The sequence below is a fragment of the Clarias gariepinus genome, chromosome 4 (genome assembly GCF_024256425.1).
Source record: "Clarias gariepinus isolate MV-2021 ecotype Netherlands chromosome 4, CGAR_prim_01v2, whole genome shotgun sequence".
NCBI lineage: Eukaryota > Metazoa > Chordata > Actinopteri > Siluriformes > Clariidae > Clarias > Clarias gariepinus.
The window spans coordinates 13,461,690-13,487,298 of record NC_071103.1 but is presented as its reverse complement, the minus strand read 5'-3'; the positions used below and the strand labels follow the sequence as shown (position 1 = coordinate 13,487,298).

General features: G+C 37.9%; 1 protein-coding gene across 1 annotated transcript; it reads right to left on the bottom strand.

Annotated features, from left to right (window-relative positions):
- Positions 1–6,192: 6,192 nt before the first annotated feature.
- On the bottom strand, positions 6,193–16,431 carry LOC128520017 (CD209 antigen-like protein C). Its single transcript, XM_053494027.1, has 7 exons — positions 16,331–16,431; positions 14,272–14,412; positions 11,916–12,014; positions 10,458–10,550; positions 10,136–10,293; positions 9,928–10,025; positions 6,193–7,689 (listed from the first exon to the last, which is right to left on the bottom strand). Exons 2-7 carry the CDS (start codon positions 14,372–14,374, stop codon positions 7,536–7,538), a joined length of 705 nt encoding a protein of 234 aa, XP_053350002.1. The 5' UTR covers positions 14,375–14,412; positions 16,331–16,431; the 3' UTR covers positions 6,193–7,535.
- Between the last annotated feature and the right edge of the window lie 9,178 nt (positions 16,432–25,609).

Below are 25,609 nucleotides of genomic sequence, written 5' to 3'. Positions count from 1 at the left end.
TCCATTATAAATAGTCCTGTGTTTAGTTGATCACTGTCGTGCATCTGTCGTGTTAAAGTGCTGTTTAAGTTTAATGGTTGTTGTGCTTTCCCTGTTTCTGTCTGCATCATGCCCGTTTTCATAATTCCTGATCTATTCAGTTAAGTTGCTTGAACTGCCTTTGTTATGCTCCATGTCTTGTTTTGTTATAGGTCCATGTTCTCTTTGTTTCTCATTCTAGTCTGTTCAGTTTAGTTCTGATTTTGTGTGTTCCGCTGTCTGTATATCTGTTAGCTCTGTGATTATTTCTGCTGTTTTGTTAACTAGCTGTTCTGTTTTGTGTCTAGACAAGCGTTCATGCTTCATGCTGATAACCTTAGTTCCTGATTGCTAATCTAATGAAGTACTGCTTTTTGTTTTTATAAGTTTTATAGTTAGTTCTGTCAAAGTCCTTGTTTATATTTAGTATTTCTGTGTTGGTTTTCTTAAAGACTTAAAGAGATGTTTATGCCTCTTCCAAAACCCACACACAGCACCTGTGACGCTCAAGAACTTTTTAACTGGAGCCCTTTTTTCACTATGGGACAACAAAATCATAATCAGTCCAGGGGTCAGTTCTTATAAGGCGCCGTATAGGTTAAATCAAACTTCACTCATGCACACACATATGAAACACTCACACATACATATATACTACTAACTGCTCAAACAACTACATATGAAATGCGCACGCACACATACATACTTTCCGTGCACGCGCACAAAGCGAACTAGCGGTGTAGTGAACAACGGATCTTCAGTTTAGCGAAAAAGGGGAATGGATAATTTCCTATAAGTCATTACATATCACTGGAGTGTGAAAAAATTTAACCAAAAAATAATTTATATATTTATTATAATTATTATCGAGGACGAAATAATCTTTTGCCATTTCGTCAACCAATCGAAGGGGTTGTGATCAGTGTTTCTACTGTCAATGCATATTGTCTTTTAAACCAACGCATGAACACGCAATAATCCTAGACAACTCAATCCAGCTATACTAATCATCAACAACAGGTGTGCACAAAGAACCAACTTAGCCAGATCGTAATTAGTACGATCATCTTATCTTAAATGTGTTAATTCATCTCGGATGTGTCAAGCAACGTACGAAGAACCGACCCCAGTATTGAGTTTAAACGCTACAACAGCATTCACAAAATGTATATGCAATGTAATCCAACAGGATAAGCATGCACACCAATGTATAAATAGCTTATTTTCAGCACTGACAGGCTCATAAAGATTAAGTGTCTGACAATATGAAAAGGATCCCTACATAGACAGTCCAGTACATTTTATATTCATTTTCGGATTTACATGTATCAACTCAAAATTGGGACACAATTGGTTTCCTTGTGCTTGGTGAGTTTCCTTCAAGTGTTTTGGTTTTCTCACTAAGTCCAAAGACATGCAGATTAGACTAATTGGTGTTCCCAAATTGGCTGTAGTGTGTAAGTGAATATGCGTGTGTGTGTGTGTGTGTGTTTGCCCTGTGAGATTGACATTGTGCCCTTAGTCTAAGGGGTTGGCTCCAGGCCCCTCGTTACCCAGTATACAGGACAAAGCGCTATAGATGAATGAGTGAACACAAAAGTGGAAAGGTTTTGATAGTTTCTAAAGTAAAATTTAAATCAAAATGAACCAAGGTTGAAAGAATTCCCTTTTAATCACCATGAAATGATTGAAATTAGTCTTATATTGCACTTTATATTTACTAGTGTTCCTCTACCGGATGCCTCTTCTCATCAGTAAACCCTCCTCCTTGACCTCCCCTTCTGTCTCTGCCGGATCATCTGTGTCTATGGCGATTGTCAGGAGAGGTGGGCCGTGAGTATCACAGTGAAGGATTGACAAAGAAAACATACCATACCAGCAGGGGTGGTTCCTAACCTACCTGTTCCTCTTTTGTTAGAAAGAGACTTGCCGGGACTGCGTAAAAAGAAGCCCAACACGCTTCACAAGGAAAGTGCAGATACAGAGACTGAAAGTGAGCAGTCAGGCTGAAGGTGAGCTGCAAAGGCATAAGTACATTCTGGTAATAGTGGATTATGTCAACATATTCAGAAGCTCCATATGGAAACACCACAGGCATCCAGTTTTGTGGAATTCAAACTCCTGTTTGGGACGAGACTGCATGAGCTGCTTAACATAGCAAAAGAGGCATGGAAAGAAGACTGCGTCCCGTTTTCTGCTGTGATCGAGTGCGTACAGAAGATGTAGGCAAAAATACAGAATATATTCCTATCGTGCTTTCTATTGTGTGTCAGCACATGGAGAATGCATAGGCCCAACAGCAAATGCTCTACAACCAACCGACACAACCTCACAAGTTCTTGCCTATTAGTGCTCTTTAGTCAAATACCATAGGAAAATGCTGACTCAAGAGACGGAAGTAACTTGTGAGACTCGGATCTATTCAGTAAGTGGTTAATAAGAATTCGAATCCATGAATGGATCCGGGTTTCTCATCCAGTTTCAACAGGTCATTATCCGCCAGCTTCTGATCAGCCAAACAGAACCGTTAATCAGGATGTCCTGTTCTTCAGTTTCTTTTATTATTATTATTATTTAGAATTTTTTGGATTTGGATTTTTCCCAGTTTTCTTCCTAATTTAGTAATGTCCAATTCCTCCTTGTCCCTCTACCACTAGGCTACTACTACCACTCAGTTGGGAGGGCCGAAGACTATCACATGTATCATGTCCGAACCACGTGATGCCAGCCAATCGCATCTTTTCGAACTGCTCGCTCACGCACCGTTGGGGGCGGCGTAACACACTCGGAGGACAGCGCTATCCGCTCCTTTCGCGTGCGTGAGCTCACAGACGCCCCTGATTGGCTGTAGAGCCATAATCAATGTCGGAGCACGAGGTACCTCTCATCCCTCCCCTCTGAGAGAGCTCAGCCAATCAGCTCTCTCTAGACCTCCAGCTGCGAGAGGTTACAGCATCACCCGGGAATCGAACCAGCAATCTCTGGATGATAGGGCGAGCAATTTACTTTACCACTGCGCCACTTGGAGGCCCATTCTCCAGTTTCTAATCAGCAAATTAGAAATCGGTTATCAAAATATCCCCCTTCCACTTCTGATTAGTTCCACCAACATTAATGCTGGAGAGCACACAGAGTTTTTCGCAAAATGGTTTTGGTACAAAAATAACATCATATTTCCAACATTCAATGTATAAACATTTAACTGTCCCAACATCCCATCACCTGTTTTCCTTAAAAGCTGATAGCTGGATTGCCATGGGTTATATAGGCTTCAGAAGAAATAATAAAGAAACTTTATTCTTGGGGTTTACAATGTATGCTGCACTGATTATCAGTCTCCTTCTTTTTCTGTCTCCTATTCTTTAAAAGCATAAAGCAGATACTACAGCCTACATGTAAGTAAGAGGCTTCTGCTGCCTTACTTGTGGATAATCTTTTTTTATTATTCTAAAATGTATAATTTTACAGCTTATGTCTGTAATTGTACAGAAATGTGTATGTAGTTTTTTAAAAAGCAAAGACAACTATAAAAATTAAAAATTAGGATTTTCTTTTACTATGTTTTTATATTTACTGTGTTTCTGTACTGGAATTTATATGAACAAAAAAGAAAATCATACCATGAGGCCAAGCAGAAACTACATGCAGGATCATCAGTCACCTGTCTCCATCTGTATCACCATCGGCCCTGCTTCTGTCCCTCTCTCTGATTCAGTTGAACCCTCAGCTTTATCTCTCAGGTTATTTTCTACTTCTTCGCTTTTCTTATTTCCTTATTTCTTTCCTCTCTGTCCTTATCTGTATTTCCTGGTCTTACTTTACCTTCTGTAACTTCCTCCTGCTAAAAAAATGTTAAACAAATGGTTTTGACTTATTTAACTAATTAGTTAAATCAGAGGGCAGGGGTAGCTACCGTTTAGTGAGGGCCTTAACCCTCAACTGCTCAAGTTTATAATCAGATAAAAATGTTGCTCTGGACAAGGGTGTAAGTCAAATGCCATAGTGTGAATCAGGTGTGCTGGGAGCCAAGAGAACACTAAAATTTGCAGGGAAGGTGGTCCTTTTTGACGACAGTTTTGAACAATATTTTATTTTATTTTATTTTCTTTTTATTTCCATTTTACTATTACACTATGTCCTACAGCAGTTCAAAATGTAAAAGGCTCTCAAAATTAAAATCCACATATTTAATTAACCTAATATGGTTAATACATAAAACACAGAGTGTGACTGTGGTCTTGTCTGATTGGAGAAGCTAAAATGTATGAGCAAACCGAATGGGCATGAGCGAGTTAGGTGTGTGTGTGTGTGTGTGTGTGTGTGTGTGTGTGCAGGTGAATAAACTTTAACACATCTTGGCTAATGTCTTGAAGAGTCTTGATAAATTAGTCTGTCTCTCTGAATCTGTTCAAGCTGTATTTCTATTATAAAAATTTATATTCTGCATTGGAAAAATTTTGGTTGCTCTATGCTCCTTTCCCTGCCCTATCTGATTACTGGAACAAGCTACAATCTGCTGCTTGAAAATGTCTACAATTTTTTATTTTTTTTTGCTGAGACTTTTTCTAGCTTTGACCCACTAGTCTGTTTACCTGATATCCTTTGGAGTGCCATTATACATTCTTAGACTATCCAAGTTGTTCTACAGTGGAACCTCGGATTGCAAGTAACACGGTTTATGAGCGTTCCACAGGACGAGCAAAGATTTTTTAGAAACTTTGACTTTAAAAACGAGCAAGTCTTGGTTTATAAGTACAGAGTATCATGTAGCACGCATGCACTTCTTGTTTTGACGTGGCGCGTAATGTAATCACAACTGAGCCAATATTTTTTCTCTCTTTTGCGCTGCGGAATTGTGGGTATTCGTCTCCCCGTTCCTGTCTTAGTACACGACTCTCACTGGTATAATCAACGTGTGTACTGTTTACTATAACACTGTGACCACTGTGTGCGTGTAAAGCCTTGTTAATTTTGTTTTGTATGCGCATGTGTACAGCACGCATGGACTGTTTAATATACAGTAACAAACATGTGTGTGCGCGTGTAAAGCAAAAGAAAGTTTCATTAGAGAGGGGAAAGATCCCTTTTCTCTCTCTCTCTGTGTTAGCCTCCCCATCCTTTCGCCTTCACACACACTCTAACAAAGACACTGCTCTGTCGCAATTCGTTTCAAAGTTAAAGTGCAGGTTAATTTATTTTATATTTTCTTTACAGCAGTGAGTCCGTTAGTGTGTGCGCACTCGAGTTTCTTTTTCAACAGATGTTTCTTGCTAATTTTCCTGATGAGGCAGTGTTTCTGTTAGTGTGTGTGTGAAAATCGTCCTGCACAAATAAGAGACTGGGAAGGGTTACTGTACTGTGTAAGACAGGAAGAGGAAGAGGGAGTCAAAGCGCCTGCACTTTAGCTAAGCAGATTCAATACATGATAATCTGTCCATCCCAGAGATGCAATCATACCCCATCACATTCTTTATTAAGTTTGAACTGACTGTGGATCTGACTGAGCTGTCTCTGGCCCACACTATTATGAATGTGGTGTTTCCTCCTTCTCAGCCTCCGCACACCACCCATGAGTGACAGGCAGTTGCATAGGAGCAATATGATTTCTGGAATACCCAGGTAAGTATTCAAAAACTAAATAAATAGAAATGCCACCCTCTGGTAAGAAACATATGCATGATGACCATTAATATTATGATTATGACTATGTTAATTAACCACATTATTATATCATATCAATCATAACTACATTCCCTCTGATACTCCAGCACTGCTTAGCTGGCCCCATGATCTCTTAGTGACTGCCAAATGCCAGAATGTAAGTGTAATCATAACCTTACTGTAATGGCAAGTTTATGCAAAGGGACAGACTATATACTAATGTTTAAAAAAAAAAAAAAAAAAAAAAAACTCAACTTAGCCAAGAAAGAGGGAAGCAAAAGCAATAACCAAGGCCAAGGATCCATCAGAAACAAAAAGCATTCAGGATGCAGAAGTGCTCTGCTGGCAGATTATATACCACAACCGTTTCAGTTTAGAGATCAGTTTTGAGCATTTAGATGCTCAAGTAATAAAAAATAAAAAAGAAAGACTGAGAGATGAAGTGTGTTTATGGAAGTATACTGATTGTGTACAACTCAATAATTTCAGTATTTTATTGAGTAAATATGAGTTTAATGAGAAACAAAAATATATTTTACATTTAATTCCTGTAAAAAGAACAATATTTTTTGCCAATTATAAAGGCAGTTACTTGAGTCTACATTTGGTAATACATTCAGGAAACATTTTAGTGCAAAAAGGTCTTGAAGAAGTGCAAAGCGATTTTGTAGGAGGACAATAAAAATAAAGTTTCAAGTAAAATAAGTACTCTTTTAACAAACACAATTAGCAAATCTCATTTTCTCTCTCTATCTATTTGACTGTGTATCATGCAGAGGTGGAAAGTAACGAATTACATTTACTTGCGTTACTGTAATTGAGTATTTTTTTTTTGTGTACAAATGTTTACAAATGTTTACCACGTGTGTGAGAATTAAACTTAAAAATTATTTTGTTTGTATGCGTGTGTACACCACGCGTGTACTGTTATTTATAACACATTTGTGTGCGCGCATGTAAAGCAAAAGAAATTCTCATTAGAAAGGTTAAAGATCCATTTTCTCTCTCCCTCTCTGTATCAGCCTGCACTGAGGAGCAGCACTTTGTCTGTGCGCGCGTCATTGGACACTGTGCCCCTTCACACACACACACACACCTTCTCTCGCCTTCACACACACACACCCCTCCTTCCCTCGTCCTCTCGCATTCACTCACTCTCACACATAAACACACACACACACACACACACTCTCTCTCTCTCTCTCTAATGAATACACTGAGCTGCTTTTCAAAGGTAAAGTGCAGGTTAATTTGTTTTATGTTTACCTTACAGCAGTGATTCCGTTAGTATGCGCTCATGCAAGTGTCATTAGCAATGTTCCTTGTTAATTTTTCAAACAGTCTTTCCGTTAATCTGTCTTTCCGAGGGTTTGATCCCTCTTACTTTAGCTCCACACACATACACACACATGATTTTTTTAAGCTACAGTAACATGCAGGTTAGTTTGTTTTATTTTTACTTTATATTTTGTATTAATTATTTTTATGTATGTATTTTTTTGAGCTTTGGAACGAATAATTTTAAGCTTCCATTTTGCATTGGTTTACGAGTGTTTTGAAATAACCAGCTTCTGGAACAAATTATGCTCGTAATTCAAGGTTACACTGTACTTAAGTAGATTTTTATAAGGGTAACTTTACTTGTTCTTCATTAAGATTTCACTGAAGTAACAGTACTAGTACTTGAGTACAAAAATGTAAAAAAAAAAACACCTCTGGTATTATGAAACATCATTGTTTCATATACTGATTCTGTATTTGTTGCCATTTATGAACTGCAATTGTAAAGGTTAAGTAAAGAAGTACAAAGACGATAATAAATGCAAATGTAGCAGATTTATGTAATGGTTAGTTGATCATCCTTGAACTTTCAAAAGTTTCTGGCAGATGTAATGTGAGGTCATATCACAGGGGTTTACATGCCAGTTGCGCATGTTTGGCCCCTGTCCTTTTAGCAGTGCGCAGGAGTGCCCCTGTGGGACTAGTTTTGGCTGCCTGGGGGCCCAGTAGCTGTTAATAAAAAAGAAGGAAAAACTTGATTAGTTATACATAACCTAACTGGGCACTTTAATACAAATGTCTTTATCACTTCCTCAAAAACATGCAAACATATTAAAGAGGTCCTATTATGCCATTTTAAAGGTTTCTAATATTGCTTAATGAGTCTCTTAAAACAGGTTTACATGTATGATGTGGAATTTCCCTTATTGAAATGTAACTAAATTTATAACATTTGTATCACGTGCTTTTTCTGTATTTTTGGTTGAAAATTCTGTTTCCCACTGTGTGTATATATAAGCTAGTTTTCTAGTTGCCTAGAAAAAAAGTATTGTGGGATATTCTTGTAGACCAATAAGTCAAAACTGTTGGCACAAATCTTGCACAGCATTCCACAATAGAACAACATACTAACATGATGTTGTAGACAAACATGGGCTTGGTGGGAGTAAGCTGGCAAAAGAAGAAGCTTTTATTTGTCACAGATAAATTACAGCGTGGTGAAATTCTTCTTCTCATGCTTGGTTTCAATGCCATGCCACACTTATATATCCAACATCTGTGCACACATATACTGATAAATATAGCATTGTGACTATGTGTGTGCATAAAGCTTTTCATTTATTTTGTGTCCAAATGTAGTGACTGTTCTTTAGTAACCATACTGGAAAAATAGCCCCTGTGAGGAAAAAGGTTAAGAAGGCTCTGGCAGTGCGAGCAATTAATCTGTTTAACAACAATGCAAAGTTACATTTCCGCAAAATCCTTAAAAAGAGGCAAAAGAAAGTGTTATTAGATAAGTTTCTTGTTAAAGAAACACAAAAAGAAAAAGATTCCAGTAAGGTGATTTTGTTAGTCATAGTGAAAGACTTCCTACACAATAACCCCCCGCCTCCTACTCTCCTCTCTCTCTCGTCTCCCTCATGCCAGTCATGATTCTTTTCAAAGGTAAAGTGCAGGTTAATTTGTATTATTTTTACTTTTTATTTTGTATTAATAATTTTTATATTAATATTTTTTCATAATTTAAATCATCTGAGCTATGTCTATTACTACTGATTAGGAAATTCGTTTTGATACACGAGTGTTTTGCATTACAAGTATGTTTCTGGAATGAATTATCCTAGCAAATCCCAGGTTTAGCTGTATTTGTACTGTCTATAACCTGATGTCAGGACATAAAGTCAGCCATGATACAGAGCCCCTGCAGCAGAGCGGGTTAAAAGCCTTTCTTAACCATCCAACATCAGCACCTTGACATTACTGTGGCTTAAAACCCCATTAACACCACAGGAACCCCACCTGCCACCAGTGCACCACATAAAGGGAAGATTAACTGATTTAGGGCCTGGGATATTGGCTGACCCATGAGTTATGTTCTCTAAAAGAAAAGACTAAAGAAAAAGCTTAAGCTCAACTGGTTTATGCAGCAAAGAGAACAAATTAAAGCATAAGACCAAATGCATCTACAGTATGACTAGCTCAAAAGAAATTAAATTAAGGTTTTGGAGTAGCCGAGTCATTTTCTTAACTTGAGTCCCATTGAGTTGCTGTGTCAGCACCTCAAAGAAATAGTCTTGCTTGTGCCTGAATTAAACAATTCTGCAAAGATGAATAGACCACAATTTCTCCAAAGTAATTAAAAAGACTGATCACCAATTATCTGTCTGGATGCAGTTGTTGCTGCTAAAGGTAGAACAACCAGTTATTAAGTGTAAGTGGCAATTACTTTTGCACATGAGTGATATGCAACATATAGTCATATTGGAGAATGTGGACATTATACTCATACTTAAGCCTTTACTGAAATGTTACCACAATGTTGGAACCCCACAATCATATAGTCTATATTAGCTAGGTGTAGCTTTACTTTACGGAAACTAAAGACCACTAAATCTGTCCCGGTATAATAATTAGGGGCTATGGTGGCTCAAACAGTTAAGGCTCTGGGTTACTACTCGGTTAAGGCTCTGTGCAACAGCCAATTTAATCAGTTAGGCTGCTGTGCTGAGAATGATCCACCACTCATAATTACCGGTGATCATTGATGGTTCTTCCCCAAAGCCACCAAAGAGGTCAGGGCTCTGGGCTTATAGGGTTCAGGGTCTTGCTTAAACGCCCAACAGAGGCAGTTTTGTTGTGATTGTTATTAAATATTTTTTCATTACTGCTGGGTTAAGAAATAATCCACCCACCTAAAATATCTATTAAAGAACAGTTCTGTGATTAGAAACTGCATTAATGACTCACCTTTTGGTTAGTGCGGTATTGTTAACCCACATCCATTTATTTTCTGAATAATGCAGTCCAATCCAGTACATCAGGCCCGTAGTTTTAGATAGAAAATTCTACGGGTATAAGGGCAGAATTTCTCACAGTAAGATATCTTTAACCTCCCATAACAACAGGATGATTTAATAGTGATGTCTGCTATAGTTTGCCTAATTGATTAATTGACCTGCAATCTTTCATTGTTGATGACAACCAGGTCGGCCCCAAGTTTCTGACACGCCTCCCTGCTCTCATGCCAGTTTAGACGCTTCTTAGCTAAGAAGATGCAGAAAGTGTTCATCTGATACCAGTCCTCAGAACACTCAGAGCACTGGTTCAAGGTTTCTGTAGAAAAACAGCAGGTTTTAACACAAAGCTAACAAATTATACAAATATATATAAAGTATTCACACAATCAATAAAAAAGAATAATTAAGCATTATTATAAGAGATTACTGAAATGGAAGAGCATTTAGGGTGACCATGATAGGCATGTGATAGTGTTTTACCTTGGCTCACTGTCATCACAGGATAGCTGGGCTTCTTCTCTTCAGTAGGAGGTTCTGGCTCTGGACACTTTGGGATCGACTTACTTTCATTTACTGAAGTTTGGACATCAATCGAGCAGAAGGTACAAACAAATACATTAATTATCATTGTATATATTACCTACATAGCCAAGGCAACTTCTACCTATTTGCAAAAACCAGAAATGTCACAGAAAGCCATAACAAACATATAAAATATTTTATGTTAATATAGAAGAACACATTAGGGATAGCTAGTTTTTCCAACAACACAATTCACCAAATCCTGAATAGATTTGACATTTTCCTTTATTTTGTTATTTTTAATTATGTTATTCAATTCAATTCAATTCAATTTTATTTGTATAGCGCTTTTAGCAATTTTCATTGCCGCAAAGCAGCTTTACACAGTCAAAAAAATTATTTAAGTTTGTATGAAATGTGAATTTGGATGTTATCCATTTTTATCTATTTTTAAAATAATCTAAAAATCTTAGCATAAAAAGCATTAATAATTCAAAACCATTTCATGTGAATATGATTTTTTTCTTAGTACAGTATCAGAAGAAAGTTTCTCCATTACAGTTTAATCAGTGCTGTTCAATGATGTTGCAATTGTCAGAGGCTAGAATTGCAACTTGGATAAATTAAATACAGAAGAACCTTGGAATATGAACATAATCCGTTCTGGGAGTGGGCTCGTATTTTAAAACAGTACATGCGCACTGTACACACATGCATACAAACAAAATAAAATGTGTTTCACATGTACGCACGCTCACAGTATTATAGTTGACAGTAAACACGTGCACGGATGTTGATTATACCAGTGAGAGACGTGCACTAAGACAGAGCAGGGGAGATGATTACCCACAATTCCATAGCGCAAGAAAGAGAAAAACTATTGGCTCAGTTGTAATTACGTGACGCTCGGTGTCAAAACAAGAAGCCCATACGTGCTACACGATACTAAGTACTCGTAAAATAAGACTTGTTCCTTTATTTTAAAAAATATTTGCTCGTCTTACGGAACACTCCATATTACTCGCCATATTACTCGCAATCCAAATCTGATTCTTGCTAAATTTCAGTTTTGGGGCATATTTTCCATTTATTTTAATGGAATGTTTTTTTTTTTTTTTTTTTGCATTATTCTAATCATTGGGATATCTGTTGTAGCTTTCATAACTTAATGGCCTCATAACTGTGTTGCAAAATAATAAATATTTATACATCAAAGTGTTGACTCCATCTTTTAAGACAGACATCTATCATATCTCCCTCCATAGTGTGAATAGATAAGCATTTATAGAAAGCTAAAATCTGTTATGTTTTCTTTATTTAAATGCAGGCTTGGGCTAGATGTGTTATTGATGTTTACAGGAGCTCTAGTTCAGTGTTACTAAGTCAGTAATCTGTTAAACATTATGCATTACTTACACTTGATAGCCAGAACAAGAACCACAGCCAGTAAGAGCAAAGTGAGAACCAGGAAAAAAACTGAAATCCACTTGTACAGTTTAAGTTTCCTGTAAAAATCTAGACATTAAAGAAATACACAGTTAGCACAACATATGGCATGCAGAAACAACTTAAGACACTACTGTACATGTTTGCATGTGATTAGTTTTCATCCTTCACCTGAGGTCAGTTCCTCCTTTAGTTCCCCAAACACTTTTACCAGAGTTCGGACTAGGGCTAAATATACAATATATAATATAACCAGTGACTCATTTAATTCTAAAATTCAGTGGGGATAAATGTGCAAAAAGGTTTGTAGAGTTATTCTGCGTTTGTACTAAACTTGCTGTTCACACTATCTTTAATATATTATGTTAAAGAGTAACGGAGTATAAGAATTTGGTCATTATTCCATGGTAACAGCATGGCATGTTGTAAAGATCACAATCGCGCAAAATTCAGCACATTGGTCTTAACATTATTCCTGTTTAGACCTTTTTGACTGACTTAATGAGGTGTATGTACAATATGTGGATGAGAAGAAAAAGATTATTAAAAGATTGCACTAGAACTGCTAGATAAAAATAACATCTCCTCCCCTAAACACACAAACACACTCACAAGCACACACAAACTTGAAGGATCTTATAATACTTTTTTATCATACATATGCAGTCTGTATAATATGTTCTACTGTTTATTATCCTACATATCAAAATGTCAGCAAGTTGATTCAGGTAAATTGGGACAAGGTTATAGAATAAAACACCAAAGTGAATCAGCGTTCATATGAAACACCCTAATATTAGAATTTGATGTAATTAGTTTAGAAGCTTCTGATTGGTCAGTTGTCATAATAAAGGAGTTAACTGGTAGAATGGCTTAGGCATACATTTAGACCCAGGGCTTTTTTTTGTCTTTGATACGATGTAAAAATCCACTTTAGCAAGGAAGCAAAAAATTATTTTAGATCCACTATTAAGAAAGTTCAACATTGCCAAAGCCTGAAATGCATACAAGAAAAACCTATCTTGCAACATAACAGACCTAAAATGCATGTGATTAACAGTCATTTGGAGAAGTGTGCCCTGGGCAGATTAAACAAATATCAAATTGTATAGTCATAAGGATCAGTGATATGTTAAGACCTGTAAAACATGGAGGTGGCTGCATCATGTTGGGGCAGTGTTTTACTCAAAGTATTTTTAAAAATAATAAACTAGTAGTTAAAGTATTAGCAGACTCCTAATAAATTACCAATATGTGTATATAACCTGGAATAAACTGCAGCCTTTTGCTTTGATCAAAGAATTACACAGGTCCACTTTGTGATTTAGAATTTTATGTGATTAATTGTGGTGCACTTTATGTCTCAAAGGGTTAAAAACATTTCAGTCGCACTGTGCCATTAAGTACTTTCCTATTATTTATGTTCTCTTTTGGTTAATTATGTAGATTTTGCAATTTGCAATTTGTGTATCAGAGATAATTTGACATTTGCAGGACTCTTTAATTTTTTTTTTATTCAGCCTACGTACAGACAGCTTTATATGTCTATTAGACCTGATTACACAACTTAAATTTGCATCACAAAATTTAACCTGTCTCAGTTTCTTTATCCAGTGATGATGATCTGAGTAAGGAACAAGCAGGAGAGCATAGACTATGTCTATACTTATAGATCATACTTATTGAGGTATGGACAGTAAACCTCAACAAAATGCTTGGGAAATGATGCTCTGTGTAACACTTTAAGATAAACCTATTTTTTGTTAACTTTCATTCCTCTATACAAAAACATTAATGTAAAGGCTGTCACATTTTATACCACTCATCTTGTTTTTGATGTGAACTAAATATCAATTTAAATGGACATTTTATGCCCATGAACACATTTAGTATTTAAGGGGATATACAGTACACATTAAGAACAATTTTAGTGAAAATGAGTAGATCTAAAATCTAAAATAATATGTTACCATTATCATACTATTTAATTACCTTTTTTCAGATTGGAATATACCTATCTTTAAGCCAATAAGTGAAAATTTTCAGACTTTCAGTCAGGATTGTTGGCCGATCTGAGAGTAGACTGTAGCAAAGGCAAATAGTTTCAAATCTTGAATCATACCTTTTTACCATTAACAGAAATATAATTAATTAATATTATTAAGGTACAGAAAATGGGATAACCAAATAGTTTAAATGTGAGAAAACTGCATGAAAAATTTGAGGACAAACATTAAAGATGTTTTTGGTCATTTAAAGGTTATTTTGTAGAGTACACAATTCTGTCTTTTGTTTAAAAAAGGTTTTCTTTAAAAAAAAAAGTTACCTTTTGTTCCTTCCACTTGGGTGTTCCCTGCATCTTTATCATCTTTTACTTCTGCCAAAGTGAGCTCTTTCATTTCCACCTCACTCGCTTTCTGTGCGTCCATCGTCTCTCACTTGTTTTCTTGACCAAAACCCCCTATGTCTAATAAAAGGCAAAAAGAAAATTGACTAAAACAACAAAGACTATTACAATTGTCCTGTCAACGGTTGCTCAGACAAAATTAATGAACATAAACTATATTGTCAATCAATGTTCTGAGAAATTCACAAGTGATTAAACCCCTGTTCACGCTCATCACATCTTACTTGTTTTACACTTCCTCATCACACTTTTATATTGACACCTGCATTTAATGAAAAAAAGCCTATTGCTACTCTTTTCTCTAAGAACTCAACTCTCAGAATTGTACTGTTTTCATATTTCCAAATGGAAAATTTACGCTAACAAGAAGCTTTTAACACTTTTAGAGACAGAAACATGATCGACGGATGTACAGTACTGTGCAAAAGTCTTGATTCCCCCCCTCATTTATTAAGATTGTGCTTAAAAGAACTAAACCTTTTTATGTACTCATGAGGAATGGTTCTAAGGATTGCTCTTAAGCCACACAGTGACCTATGAATCACTCAAGCATTAAAGCATTTAACTTGAGGCATGAACAAGTGAGAAACATTCCTTAAGCATTTCTCTGACAAATCAAAACAATTTAAAGATGACATTTTTTGTTTGGTTAATCTTTTATTTTGCTTGGAAAGAAAACCCACTTCTTCTGACCTGTCTTCCCTTTAGAAATATTAGTAAAAAATCAATAAAATGTTTTAGCCCCCATTTACCACAACCATAACATCTGGGGATGCTGAGAGAAAGAATTTCCACTCACTGTAAAAATACTCAGTGAATAGATGGCAGTCAGCAACAGCACAGATGAGTTTATAAACTGAAAAACTGTTAAAAAACTGTTAAAAAAAAATTTGTGATAAATATCAAAGTGTATTAAACAAAACAGACAAAACAGCCTGCTTCCATTGGCTTCCAGAAGAAAATGCCTCTGGTCTTGAGCAAGGATGGGTCTAACTATTGAAAAGATTAGGGCTATGTACGAGTATTACCATAAGAAACACACTTGTTAGTGACAGTAATTATAAAAAAAATAAAAAATAAAATGAAGTCAGCTGACGGCCTGAATGCGCTGAATGACCAGGTTATCACATTATTCCAGGATTCAAGTTGTAAAAGTATGGTTCTGGGAGCATGAGGAACCTGTACACCATAATCAAAACTAAAGGCGGTCAATAAAAGTTTTTTTTTTTAATAATGACAATCAACATAATAAAAGTTTTATTTTATACAATGACATTTCCATACAATAATTAAGAAGTATGAAGTATGAAGTGCTTTATTTTTCAAAACTTAAAGATCCGGCTGGGCATAAAGTCAGTTTCTCAGATTTAGCAATTTGTGTGCAGAGCTGGACACCCCCGTTTCAGAAAGTAAAAATGCCACCACATACTTGTTCCATCCAATAAATAAACAAGCAGTTATTATTCGCATATACAGTACTGGTATACGAATTAACCCTTCATTTAAATACAGTAGGCTCAAACTAATTAGTGACATCACCTGTTTGGAATGCAGACGGAACTAATTTATAACATATGCTGTCGCAATACTTTTGGCCACAATCTCTCTCTCTCTCTCTCCCTCTCTCTTACTCACATGCACACACACACACACACAGGAGAGAGAGAGAGAGAGAGAGAGAGAAATTGCACAATCCCTGTTTATACTAAAATGGCACAGTTTATCAACTGCAGTATGATTTACCTCTGTATGCCCTTTCTCTTTTTTCTGTATTTTTTTTCATTCTTTCTTTATTTCTTTCTTCCCCTTTCTCGACTATCACTATATTATAATAAATATACTCTTACTGTTGTTATTGTCCCTTCGTTGACAACATTAGCCTACGCCCCCTGCCAATGCTGTTTCTTATGATGGTCATGCCAGAGAAGAGTATTTTAACTAATTAAGCCACAGAACCATAACTAGCCACTCACTTTACCTTGATACTTTTTCTTGAAAAAGCCCAAAAAGGACAGGTCGGTTTTTATATTCCGAGCTTTTCCTGAAGTCTGGGCGCGCGTGTCCTCCAGCTTTGCGTGCTGCGCGTGTCCCCCCCTTGGATTTTGAATTTGGACGCTGAGTGCAAGTTAAGTTTCGCTCTGACTTGTAAGGGTGTGTTCACATTTGTAGTTTGGACCTCTTGATTCGGATTAAAGCATAAAACGATGCTTTACTTTTGGTTTTCTAATATAAAGTCCTTGTTCTCTTAACGATGGCACCGGCATTTCAAACTTTGGACTCAGTAATGTGGATTATTATATATGGTGGTGTATTTACCAGCAGTTTATAAAATATAACGTTATACTGTAAGTTGAAAACAACACAATCATGGCTACAAATGAGGAAAAATCGGTCGCCAGTGCGCGTAATGTTTTTGGTTTTTTTTAAGATAAAAATACAAAAAATAAAAAGAAATGTCAAGCCACGACCTGCAATTATTTGATAGACTCTCCCTTCTCCTGCGACCGGCCGCCTGGTACGAGAGCGCAGGAGCGCGTGTGATGGCTGTGTTCAATAACCAGCGCTAAAAAATAAGATATTTCGTTAGTCGTACAATCGCCAATTTGTCGCAACTGCTCTTGTAATTGAACGCGGCCCGCTGGAGTATCACCTGCGCTGCTGCGCTGTTCATAGTGAAAGTGTTTGGATGTTCATTCAATCTAACTTTAATTTTGTGAGGATTAAATGTATTGTTAGTTGTTAGGTATTTCATTATTTTTTCAAAACCCCAGTACCGTACTAACTAACTAGCTAACGAACCTGCACAATGGTTTCTTTCCTATCACTATATTATAATAAATCTATTCTTACTGCAATGTAGCTAGAACTTTTTCTCAGTCCCTGCCAGTACACACGCTGCCTCTTCTACATTGGATGTCACAGGCTGTCTCCCAATGAATGCCACTAAAAAAGTTTAAAAAAAAAAAGCATAAAAAAATGTCAATAGATATAGATAGGATAAAAAAGGATATACATATCAAACATAGAATTAAAAGCAGAATCTGAAAATATGAAAAAATATGAAATGAAAATATTAAAATGTATAAAAACCATATACACTGTAAACAGTATGCAATGTGCAAATTATGCAACTGCAGTATGTTTGAGGAAAAAAAAGTCTGCACTGTGTCTGCAAAGCTGCATTGGTTTGTGCAAATTGTGCAAATGATTGTGCAAATTCTTTTGCAAAGTCCGCAATGAATGTTCTAAGATCTGTGTCAGTAGCCAGAAACAGTCAAAAGACCATGATTGTATACTCCTCTCAGATATTTAGGAGTCTGATAGCAGTGGGAAAGAATGAGTTCTTTAGCCTGCATTACACACTTCTGTATCTCCGGCCTGAAGGACGAGGTGAGAACAGTCTGTGCTCGGGATGCTTGGGGTTCTTGGGATGGAGGCAGTTCTCCTGCAGACTTTGCGATAGTAAATATGGCCAGGGGTAGCTCAGTGGTTAAGGCATTGGACTACGGTTCGGAAGATCCCAGGTTTAAACCCCACAACCACCAAGTTGCCACTGTTGGGCCCTTGAGCAAGGCCCTTAACTGCTCAGATGTACAGTATAATGAGATAATAAAAAAAAATGTCGCTCTGGATAAGAACGTCTGCCAAATGTAATGTAAATGCTCTGCAGCAAAGTCTTTGTGATCTTTTTAGCAATCTTTATCACTCTCTGCAGGCGTTTGCGGTCCATAGCAATAGTACTGCCATTAAACATGGTGATGCAGTTGGTCAAGATGCTCTCGATTGTGCTGCTGTAGAAGTTTGAGAGGAACTTAGGAGACATATCAAACTTCGTCAGCCTCCTAAGAAAGTACAGCTCCTTAACCAGCTTTGTGGTGTTAATTGTCCAAATGAGGTTGTGACTGTTGTGGATGCTTAGATATTTAAAGCTGTTCACCCTCTCCACTTTGAGCTCCCAGATGAAAAGTGATGGATGAGATACTTTCTCCTTCCTCATGTCCACTATCATCTCTTTAGTCTTGTCCATGTTAAGGAAGAGGTTGTTATCCTCACGCCATCTTACCAGACTGGCCACCTCCATCCTATAGGTTGCTTTGTTCCCACCAGTGATGCGACCTGTCACGGCGGTGTCATCTGCAAACGTCAGGACTATGTTGTCCTTATGAGAGGCGACACAGTCGTGGGTGAACAGGGTGTAGAGGATAGTGCTAAGGACACATCACTGTGGAGTGTTTGTGATGATGCTGGCTGAGGTCGAATTTCCAATCCTGCCAGTCAGAAAGTCTAAAAGCCAGTAACAGAGTGTGGGGTGCAGGCCAAGTGTAGACAGTTTGTGGGTGTGTTTGTTGGGAGTGACCCTGTTAAAAGCATCCTGATGTAAGAGTTTTTATTTTCCAGGTCAGAGAGGGAATGATGGATGGCAGCAGCAATCTCATCTGAGGTCAACCTGTTGGGCTGGTAGGCATATTGTAGGGGGTCCACAGTGTCTGGTATGCTGTTCTAAATGTGGGCCAGCACCACCCTCTCAAAACACTTCATGATGATTGGAGTGAATCTGCTGGTCTATAGTCATTCAGACACGTGTGCGGGTTCTTCTTAAGAAGGGGGTTAAAAGGTTGTGTTTTTGAAGCAGCTAGGAATGGTCAACATCAGTCAACTCGTTGGCACAAGCTCTTAGGGCCTGCACAGGGATGTTGTCTGACCCTGCTGCCTTAGGTGGGATAATCTTTCAGGGTCCCAGGCACAAGGCAGGTACACCCTGGACATGGTGCCAATCCATCAGAGGGCTCACACACACTCACACACTCACACACTCATTTACACACTACAGGCAATTTAGGAATGCCAATTAGCCTAATTGGCAGGTCTTTGGCCTTTGGGAGAAAACCAGAATTACCAGAGGAAACCTACCAAGCACGAGGAGAAAATGCAAACTCCATGCATACAAAGACAGGAATCAAACTAGGACCCTGGAGGTCCAAGGCAACAGTGCTAACCACTACACCACCGTGCTGCCTGGTTGCCTTCAATAATTAGCAAAATGTTCACAAGTAGATAGATAGATAGATAGATAGATAGATAGATAGATAGATAGATAGATGTGCAAATTGTCAGTGTATGTATGTGTGCATGAAGTGACATTGAATATTGTCATTATTGTCATGTGTTACATAGAGGTGAGTCATTGTACAGTGCAAATGTACAACAGTTAAATGGATTAATGTAATGTCATATGCTTTTGACGCTGCACTGTTACAGCCAAATGACTGGCAGCAGCAGCTGCCAAACAAAAAATGCAAAATTAAAATAAATACTCTAATTTATATTATGTGCAAGAACATCTAATTACAGAAATTGTTATTTTATATTTTGCAGATGAATATAGTTATTTCTTTTTTTTCCCCTAAATTTATACATTTAAACACCTTAATTTAAGCAACAGCACTAGAAGCAATGCTGTTATTTTATAGTTTTTTTTCTACATTAATAGAATCAAACACCTGCATGAAAGCAACAGCACTACACATTTAACAGAAAAACATGGTTATTTTTTAGATTTCTCCTGAATTATTATAAACAGCTTAAAAAATGACAGCACTAAAAGTTTAAAAGAGAAATGCTGTTATTCTACACATTGTTCCTAAATCAAACAACTTCAAATCCTCACAAGTTAAGAATAGAAATCCTGTTGTTTCTCAGATTTTCCATAAATTCCTATTAACACACGTTCAATAAAGTGTTAACACAAACTCAGCATTGTAATATTTTTATTTTGGAAGACAAAATAACCTAAAGAAAGAGCTGTGACACAGTACAGCACAAATATATGTATATGACACGAAATATAATAATATATAATATATAATAATATTCAGTTTTTATAGGATTACATTATAATCCTAAAATGAAAAACAAATTATATTATATTATATTATATTATATTATATTATATTATATTATATTATATTATATTATATTATATTATATTATATTATATTTGTTTTTGTTTTTTCACTTGTTTTCTACAATCCCTTTGTACTCTGTATAGTTCTAATAATGTATGTGAACAAATAACTTTACATTACCTTTTAGTATAGGACCCTAATTATACATTGCAAGTTAGTAAAAACTAAACATATCACTAAATGAGAATAAATCTACAGCAAAACTGACAGTACTGTGTATCCAAGAAAGAATGATCCTCTTACAAATGACTAAACAACTGGATCCCTGTTACGTTGGGTGGATTGGAAGAGAGAAGAGAAGAACACATTAAAATATCAGATTCAAAAGAAAAATGTTCAATCAATTTCTCTGTTTCCAAAGAAACGGATTAACAACTGTATTTTGAATAGATCATTTAAGTACACAAAATTTTATTTAATACTACATATGTTAAGGGAACCTCAAAATCTTTTAACTGGGGCTGTTTTTTTCACTATGGTAGAACAAAAACTTAATCAGTCCCGTATCGACAGTAACACCAGTAACCAGCATTCACAAAATGGCTTCTTCTTTGTCTTTCGGCTGTTCCCTTTCAGGGGTCGCCACAGCGAATCATCTGCCTCCATCTAACCCTATCCTCTGCATCCTCTTCTCTCACACCAACTAACTTCATGTCCTCTCTCACTGCATCCATAAATCTCCTCTTTGGTCTTCCTCTAGACCTCCTGCCTGGCAGTTCAAACCTCAGCATCCTTCTACCGATATATTCACCATCTCTCCTCTGAACATGTCCAAACCACCTCAATCTGGCCTCTCTGTCTTTATCTCCAAAACATCTAACATGGGTTGTCCCTCTGACGAACTCATTCTTGATCCTATCCATCCTTGTCACTTTGAAGGAGAACCTCAGCTCTGCTACCTCCAACTCTGCCTCCTGTCTTTTCTTCAGTGCCACTGTCTCTAAGCCGTAGAGCATTGCTGGTCTCACCACTGTCCTGTACACCTTTCCTTTCATTCTCGCTGATACTCTTGCACAACACACCTGAAACTTTTCTCCACCCATTCCAACCTGCCTGTACCCGCCTCTTTACCTCCTTTCCACACTCTCCATTGCTCTGGACCGTTGACCCTAAGTACTTAAAGTCCAGCACCTTCTTTACCTCTGCTCCCTGTATCCTCACCGATCCTCTTGGGTTCCTCTCATTCACACACATGTATTCCGTCTTACTGCGGCTAACCTTCATTCCTCTGCTTTCCAGAGCATACCTCTACCTCTCCAAATTTTCTTCCACCTGTTTCCTGCTCTCGCTGCAAAGCACAATGTCATCTGCAAACATCATAGTCCATGGAGACTCCTGTCTAACCTCATCTGTCATCCTGTCCATCACCAGAGCAAACAAAAAGGGGCTTAGAGCCGATCCTTGATGCAGACCCACCTCCACCTTGAACTCTTCTGTCACACCTACAGCACATCTCACCACTGACTTACAGCTCTCATACATGTCCTGCACCACTCTAACATACTTCTCTGCCACTCCAGACTTCCTTATACAACAAACACAGCTCCTCTCTCGGCACCCTATCGTACGCCTTCTCTAAATCTACAAAGACACAATGCAACTCTTTATTACCTTCTCTGTACTTCTCCACCAGCATCCTCAAAGCAAATACTGCATCTGATGTACTCTTTCTTGGCATTAAACCATATTGCTGCTCACAAATGCTCACCTCTGCCCTTAACCTAGCTTCCATTACTCTTTCTCACAGCTTCATTGTATGGCTCATTAGCTTTATGCCTCTGTAATTGCCAGAGCTCCGCACATATCCCTTGTTCTTAAAGATCGGCACCAATACACTTCTTCTCAATTCTTCTGGAATCCTCTCACTCTCCAAGATCTTGTTAAACAAACTAGTTAGAAACTCTACTGCCACCTCTCCTAAGCACTTCCATACCTCCACAGGTATGTCATCAGAACCAACAGCTTTTCCACTCTTCATCCTCTTCAACCCCCTTCTCACCTCACTTTTGCTAATATTTGTTACTTCCTGCTCCACAACAGTCACCTCTTCTACTCTTTGTTCTCTTTTGTTTTCATTCACAAAATGGCTATGCAATGTAATTCAACAGGATAAGCATGTACATCAATGTAAACAGCTTATTCTTAGCCCTGACAGGCTCATAAAGGTTATAAATGTCTGACAATATGGAAAGAATCCCTACATAGACAGTCCAGAGTCTGTTTAACTCTATACAGTATCTACAAGTATTCTTTCCATGTTGTCAGATGCTCATAATAATATAACAAGCCAAAGGAATTTGCTTAGACAGACAGTGCATTACTTATTAAGTGGGTTTTCAACTATCGTCTCAAAATTGGGGCAAATTTTTTTCCCTGTGCTTGGTTGGTTTTCTCTCCGAGTGCTCTAGTTTCCTCGTTGGTGTTCCCAACTTGGCTGTAGTGTGTGAGTAAGTGAGTAAGTGAGTGTGTGTGTGTGTGCAAAGCGACAAAGCGATTTAGACGATGAGTGAGTGAACACAAAAGTGGAAAGATTTTGATAGTTTCTAAAAAAAAAAATTAAGAAATGATCCAAGTTTAAAAGAGTTCCCTTTTAATCCCCATGAAAGGATTTAAAGTAGTCTTACTGTATATTGCACTTCATATTAACTAGACTTGTCCCTCTATCGGATGCCTCTTCTCATCTGTACATCCTGTTCCAGTTTTTGATCTAAAAATGTAAGTACGTTTCTTATCATTAGCAATAATCACAGTTACAAAAATTTAATGTAAATATTACACAGAAGCAGGCATACATAGCTTACACTAAAGCAGCATCTAAAACAGCAAAAACGGGCAGCATGTTCAGCACCATGGCCAGCAACAAGGCTCTTAAAAAAGGGGTGGAGTGCAATAATCAGCTTTACATTATCATCAATCATCATCCTGGAGAAAAAGCTTTGCAATAAAAAAAAAACAGAACGCCAGACTCTTCATTGTGATGTTCTGTGCAATACATAGACCAAGCCTGTACTGTTGTTCACTTCCTGCAGAGCAAGAGAAAGAGCTCACCGGAGGGGATCTCATTGCAACTTGGCAGCCCTCCTCCATGGCGTCGTCTCTGCTAGCCCAGCCTGTCAGTCCTTCTCAAACGCCTGCTGCTGCTGTCACAATCTTAATGATGTAACTATCAAGGTACAGAATGCAACGAAAAACTGGTGTGCAATTTCAGTGCTCTCTCTGGGCCCAGGAAAGCAGATAATCCCTAACAGGATGGTTCACCCATGGTCCAAGAAAAAAAAAAACATTTCTCCACCTAAGCTTGAGCCTTGCACAAATGAGACCATGGCCACTGAGCCTGAACCAAAGTCCTCCTCTGCACAAGGTTTCTGTGCCAGCAGTTCAAGCACATACAACCCAGCCCTGACACGATGAGTCCACATTGGAGGGGCACCCATACCCTCCTGACACTCAGTCACTCCCTGGGATGCAAAACTTTGTTGTCCTCTCCCAATCACCTGTGTCCATGGGGATTGTCGGAAGGTGCAGGCCATGAGTATAACAGTGGAGGATCAACAGAGAAAATGTACCATAACAGCAGGGGTGGTTCCTAACTTACATGTCCCTCTCTTGTTAGGCAGAGACTGGCCGGGACTGTGTAAAAAAAAGCCCAAAAGGAGAGGAAGAAGAAGAAGAAATAGAGATCTACAGCAGAGCACAGAATGCAACAAAAAAAAGCCACAGCTAACTACCCTGCTTGGATAACACAGACCTACGAGAAAAGTGCAGAAACTGAGGCTGAAAGTGAGTAGTGGATTACCCATTTTGTCTTTAAATTGATGGGTGTTATATGTCAGTTGTTGCAGGTAAATCAACCCCTGCGACCACCATTTATCGTCCCTAAATCGACAGACTGGTTGAACATTTTAACTAGACATTGAAGAGAATGCTACGGCGAATGGCGGATAAAAATGGTAAAAACTGGAATATGTGCACTTTGCTGTTTGGGAATCACCACAGGCATCCATCGGTTTCACACCAGTCAAACTCCTGTTTGAGACAAGATTGCTGCTCGACATAACAAAAGAGGCTTGGGAAGAACAACGCTTCCCATTTTGTGCTGTGATCAAGTATGCAGAAAATACAGAGTGTATTCCTATTGTGCTTTCTATTATGCGTCAAGCATATGGAGAAGGCAGGTGCCAAACAGCAAAGGCTCGACATCCTTCTGGCACAACCTTACAAGTTCATGCCCAGCAACTAAGTGCTTCTCTTCCTGCCCAGCATAAGCTGTAATTTCCTTGCCCAATGACAAGGCCCCTTCATCATCTCGGAGCATGTAGGACCAGTGAACTACAGACTGCAACAGCCAGGTAAGCAGAAAACTTCTGACCTTTACCACATTAATTTATTAAAGAGATTGGTTGAACGGATATTGCGTGTCTCAGCTTTGGTCACATCTTCTGAAATAAAAGAATGGGAACTCGTGCAAAGAGAAGAGGAGTTGACTCCTACCAAGATACAAGAACTGAACTAGGTAAGGTGGGGTAATAGATCAGTACCAAGATGTGTTCTCCATGAATCCAGGACTCACACACCTGGTGCACCATGACATCAAACCTTTCTCTGGTATAATAATACACCAGCACCACTACAGAGTTCCAGAGGCCTGCTGTTGTGCAGTCAAAATTGAGGAAGATAAAATGCTATACGACAGCATAATTGAGGAATCAAAAAGCCCCATGTCCAGCCCAATCATAGTAGTAACCAAGCCCAATGAATCCCTCTGTCCCTAAGTTCGATGCATACCCGTTACCAGAAGTGGATGAATTCATTAAGCACCCAGAAAAAGCCTGATTTGTGTCCACAAAAGGATACTGACAGGAGGCAAGCACTCCAGAAGCGAGGGAAAAGACCGCCTTCAGCACAGAGCATGGTCAATGCCAATATAGAGTCCTCTCTTTTGCTCTACTTGGAGCCCCAGACACTTTTCAACATCTAATAGATATGTACTCTGTAAACATTGATTTTATGCCACCAAATACATAGACAATATACTGTAGATGTACCACCTTCAACAGGGACTAGAGGAGCTAGAGGATATATATATATATATATATATATATATATATATATATATATATCCTCTAGCTCCTCTAGTTGTCAAGTGCATTTGCAAAATTTGTCAAGCAACATAATGAAACTGGCTCTCATGAAGATCATCCCAGGAGGGCGAGACCGAAACCTACCTCTGCCGCAGACGAGAAGTTCATTTAAAGTTATCAGCCTGAAAAATGACTAATTAACAGATTAGA

What these genes read in the sequence shown, in the direction of transcription:
- LOC128520017 (XM_053494027.1), bottom strand. Translation starts at nt 14,374, where the DNA reads ATGGACGCACAGAAAGCGAGTGAGGTGGAAATGAAAGAGCTCACTTTG. An exon ending in TCTTGTTCTGGCTATCAAGT is followed by an intron (nt 10,551 to 11,915) that starts GTAAGTAATGCA and finishes TCCAAACTTCAG; the next exon opens with TAAATGAAAGTAAGTCGATC. An exon ending in TGTGATGACAGTGAGCCAAG is followed by an intron (nt 10,294 to 10,457) that starts GTAAAACACTAT and finishes GTTTTTCTACAG; the next exon opens with AAACCTTGAACCAGTGCTCT.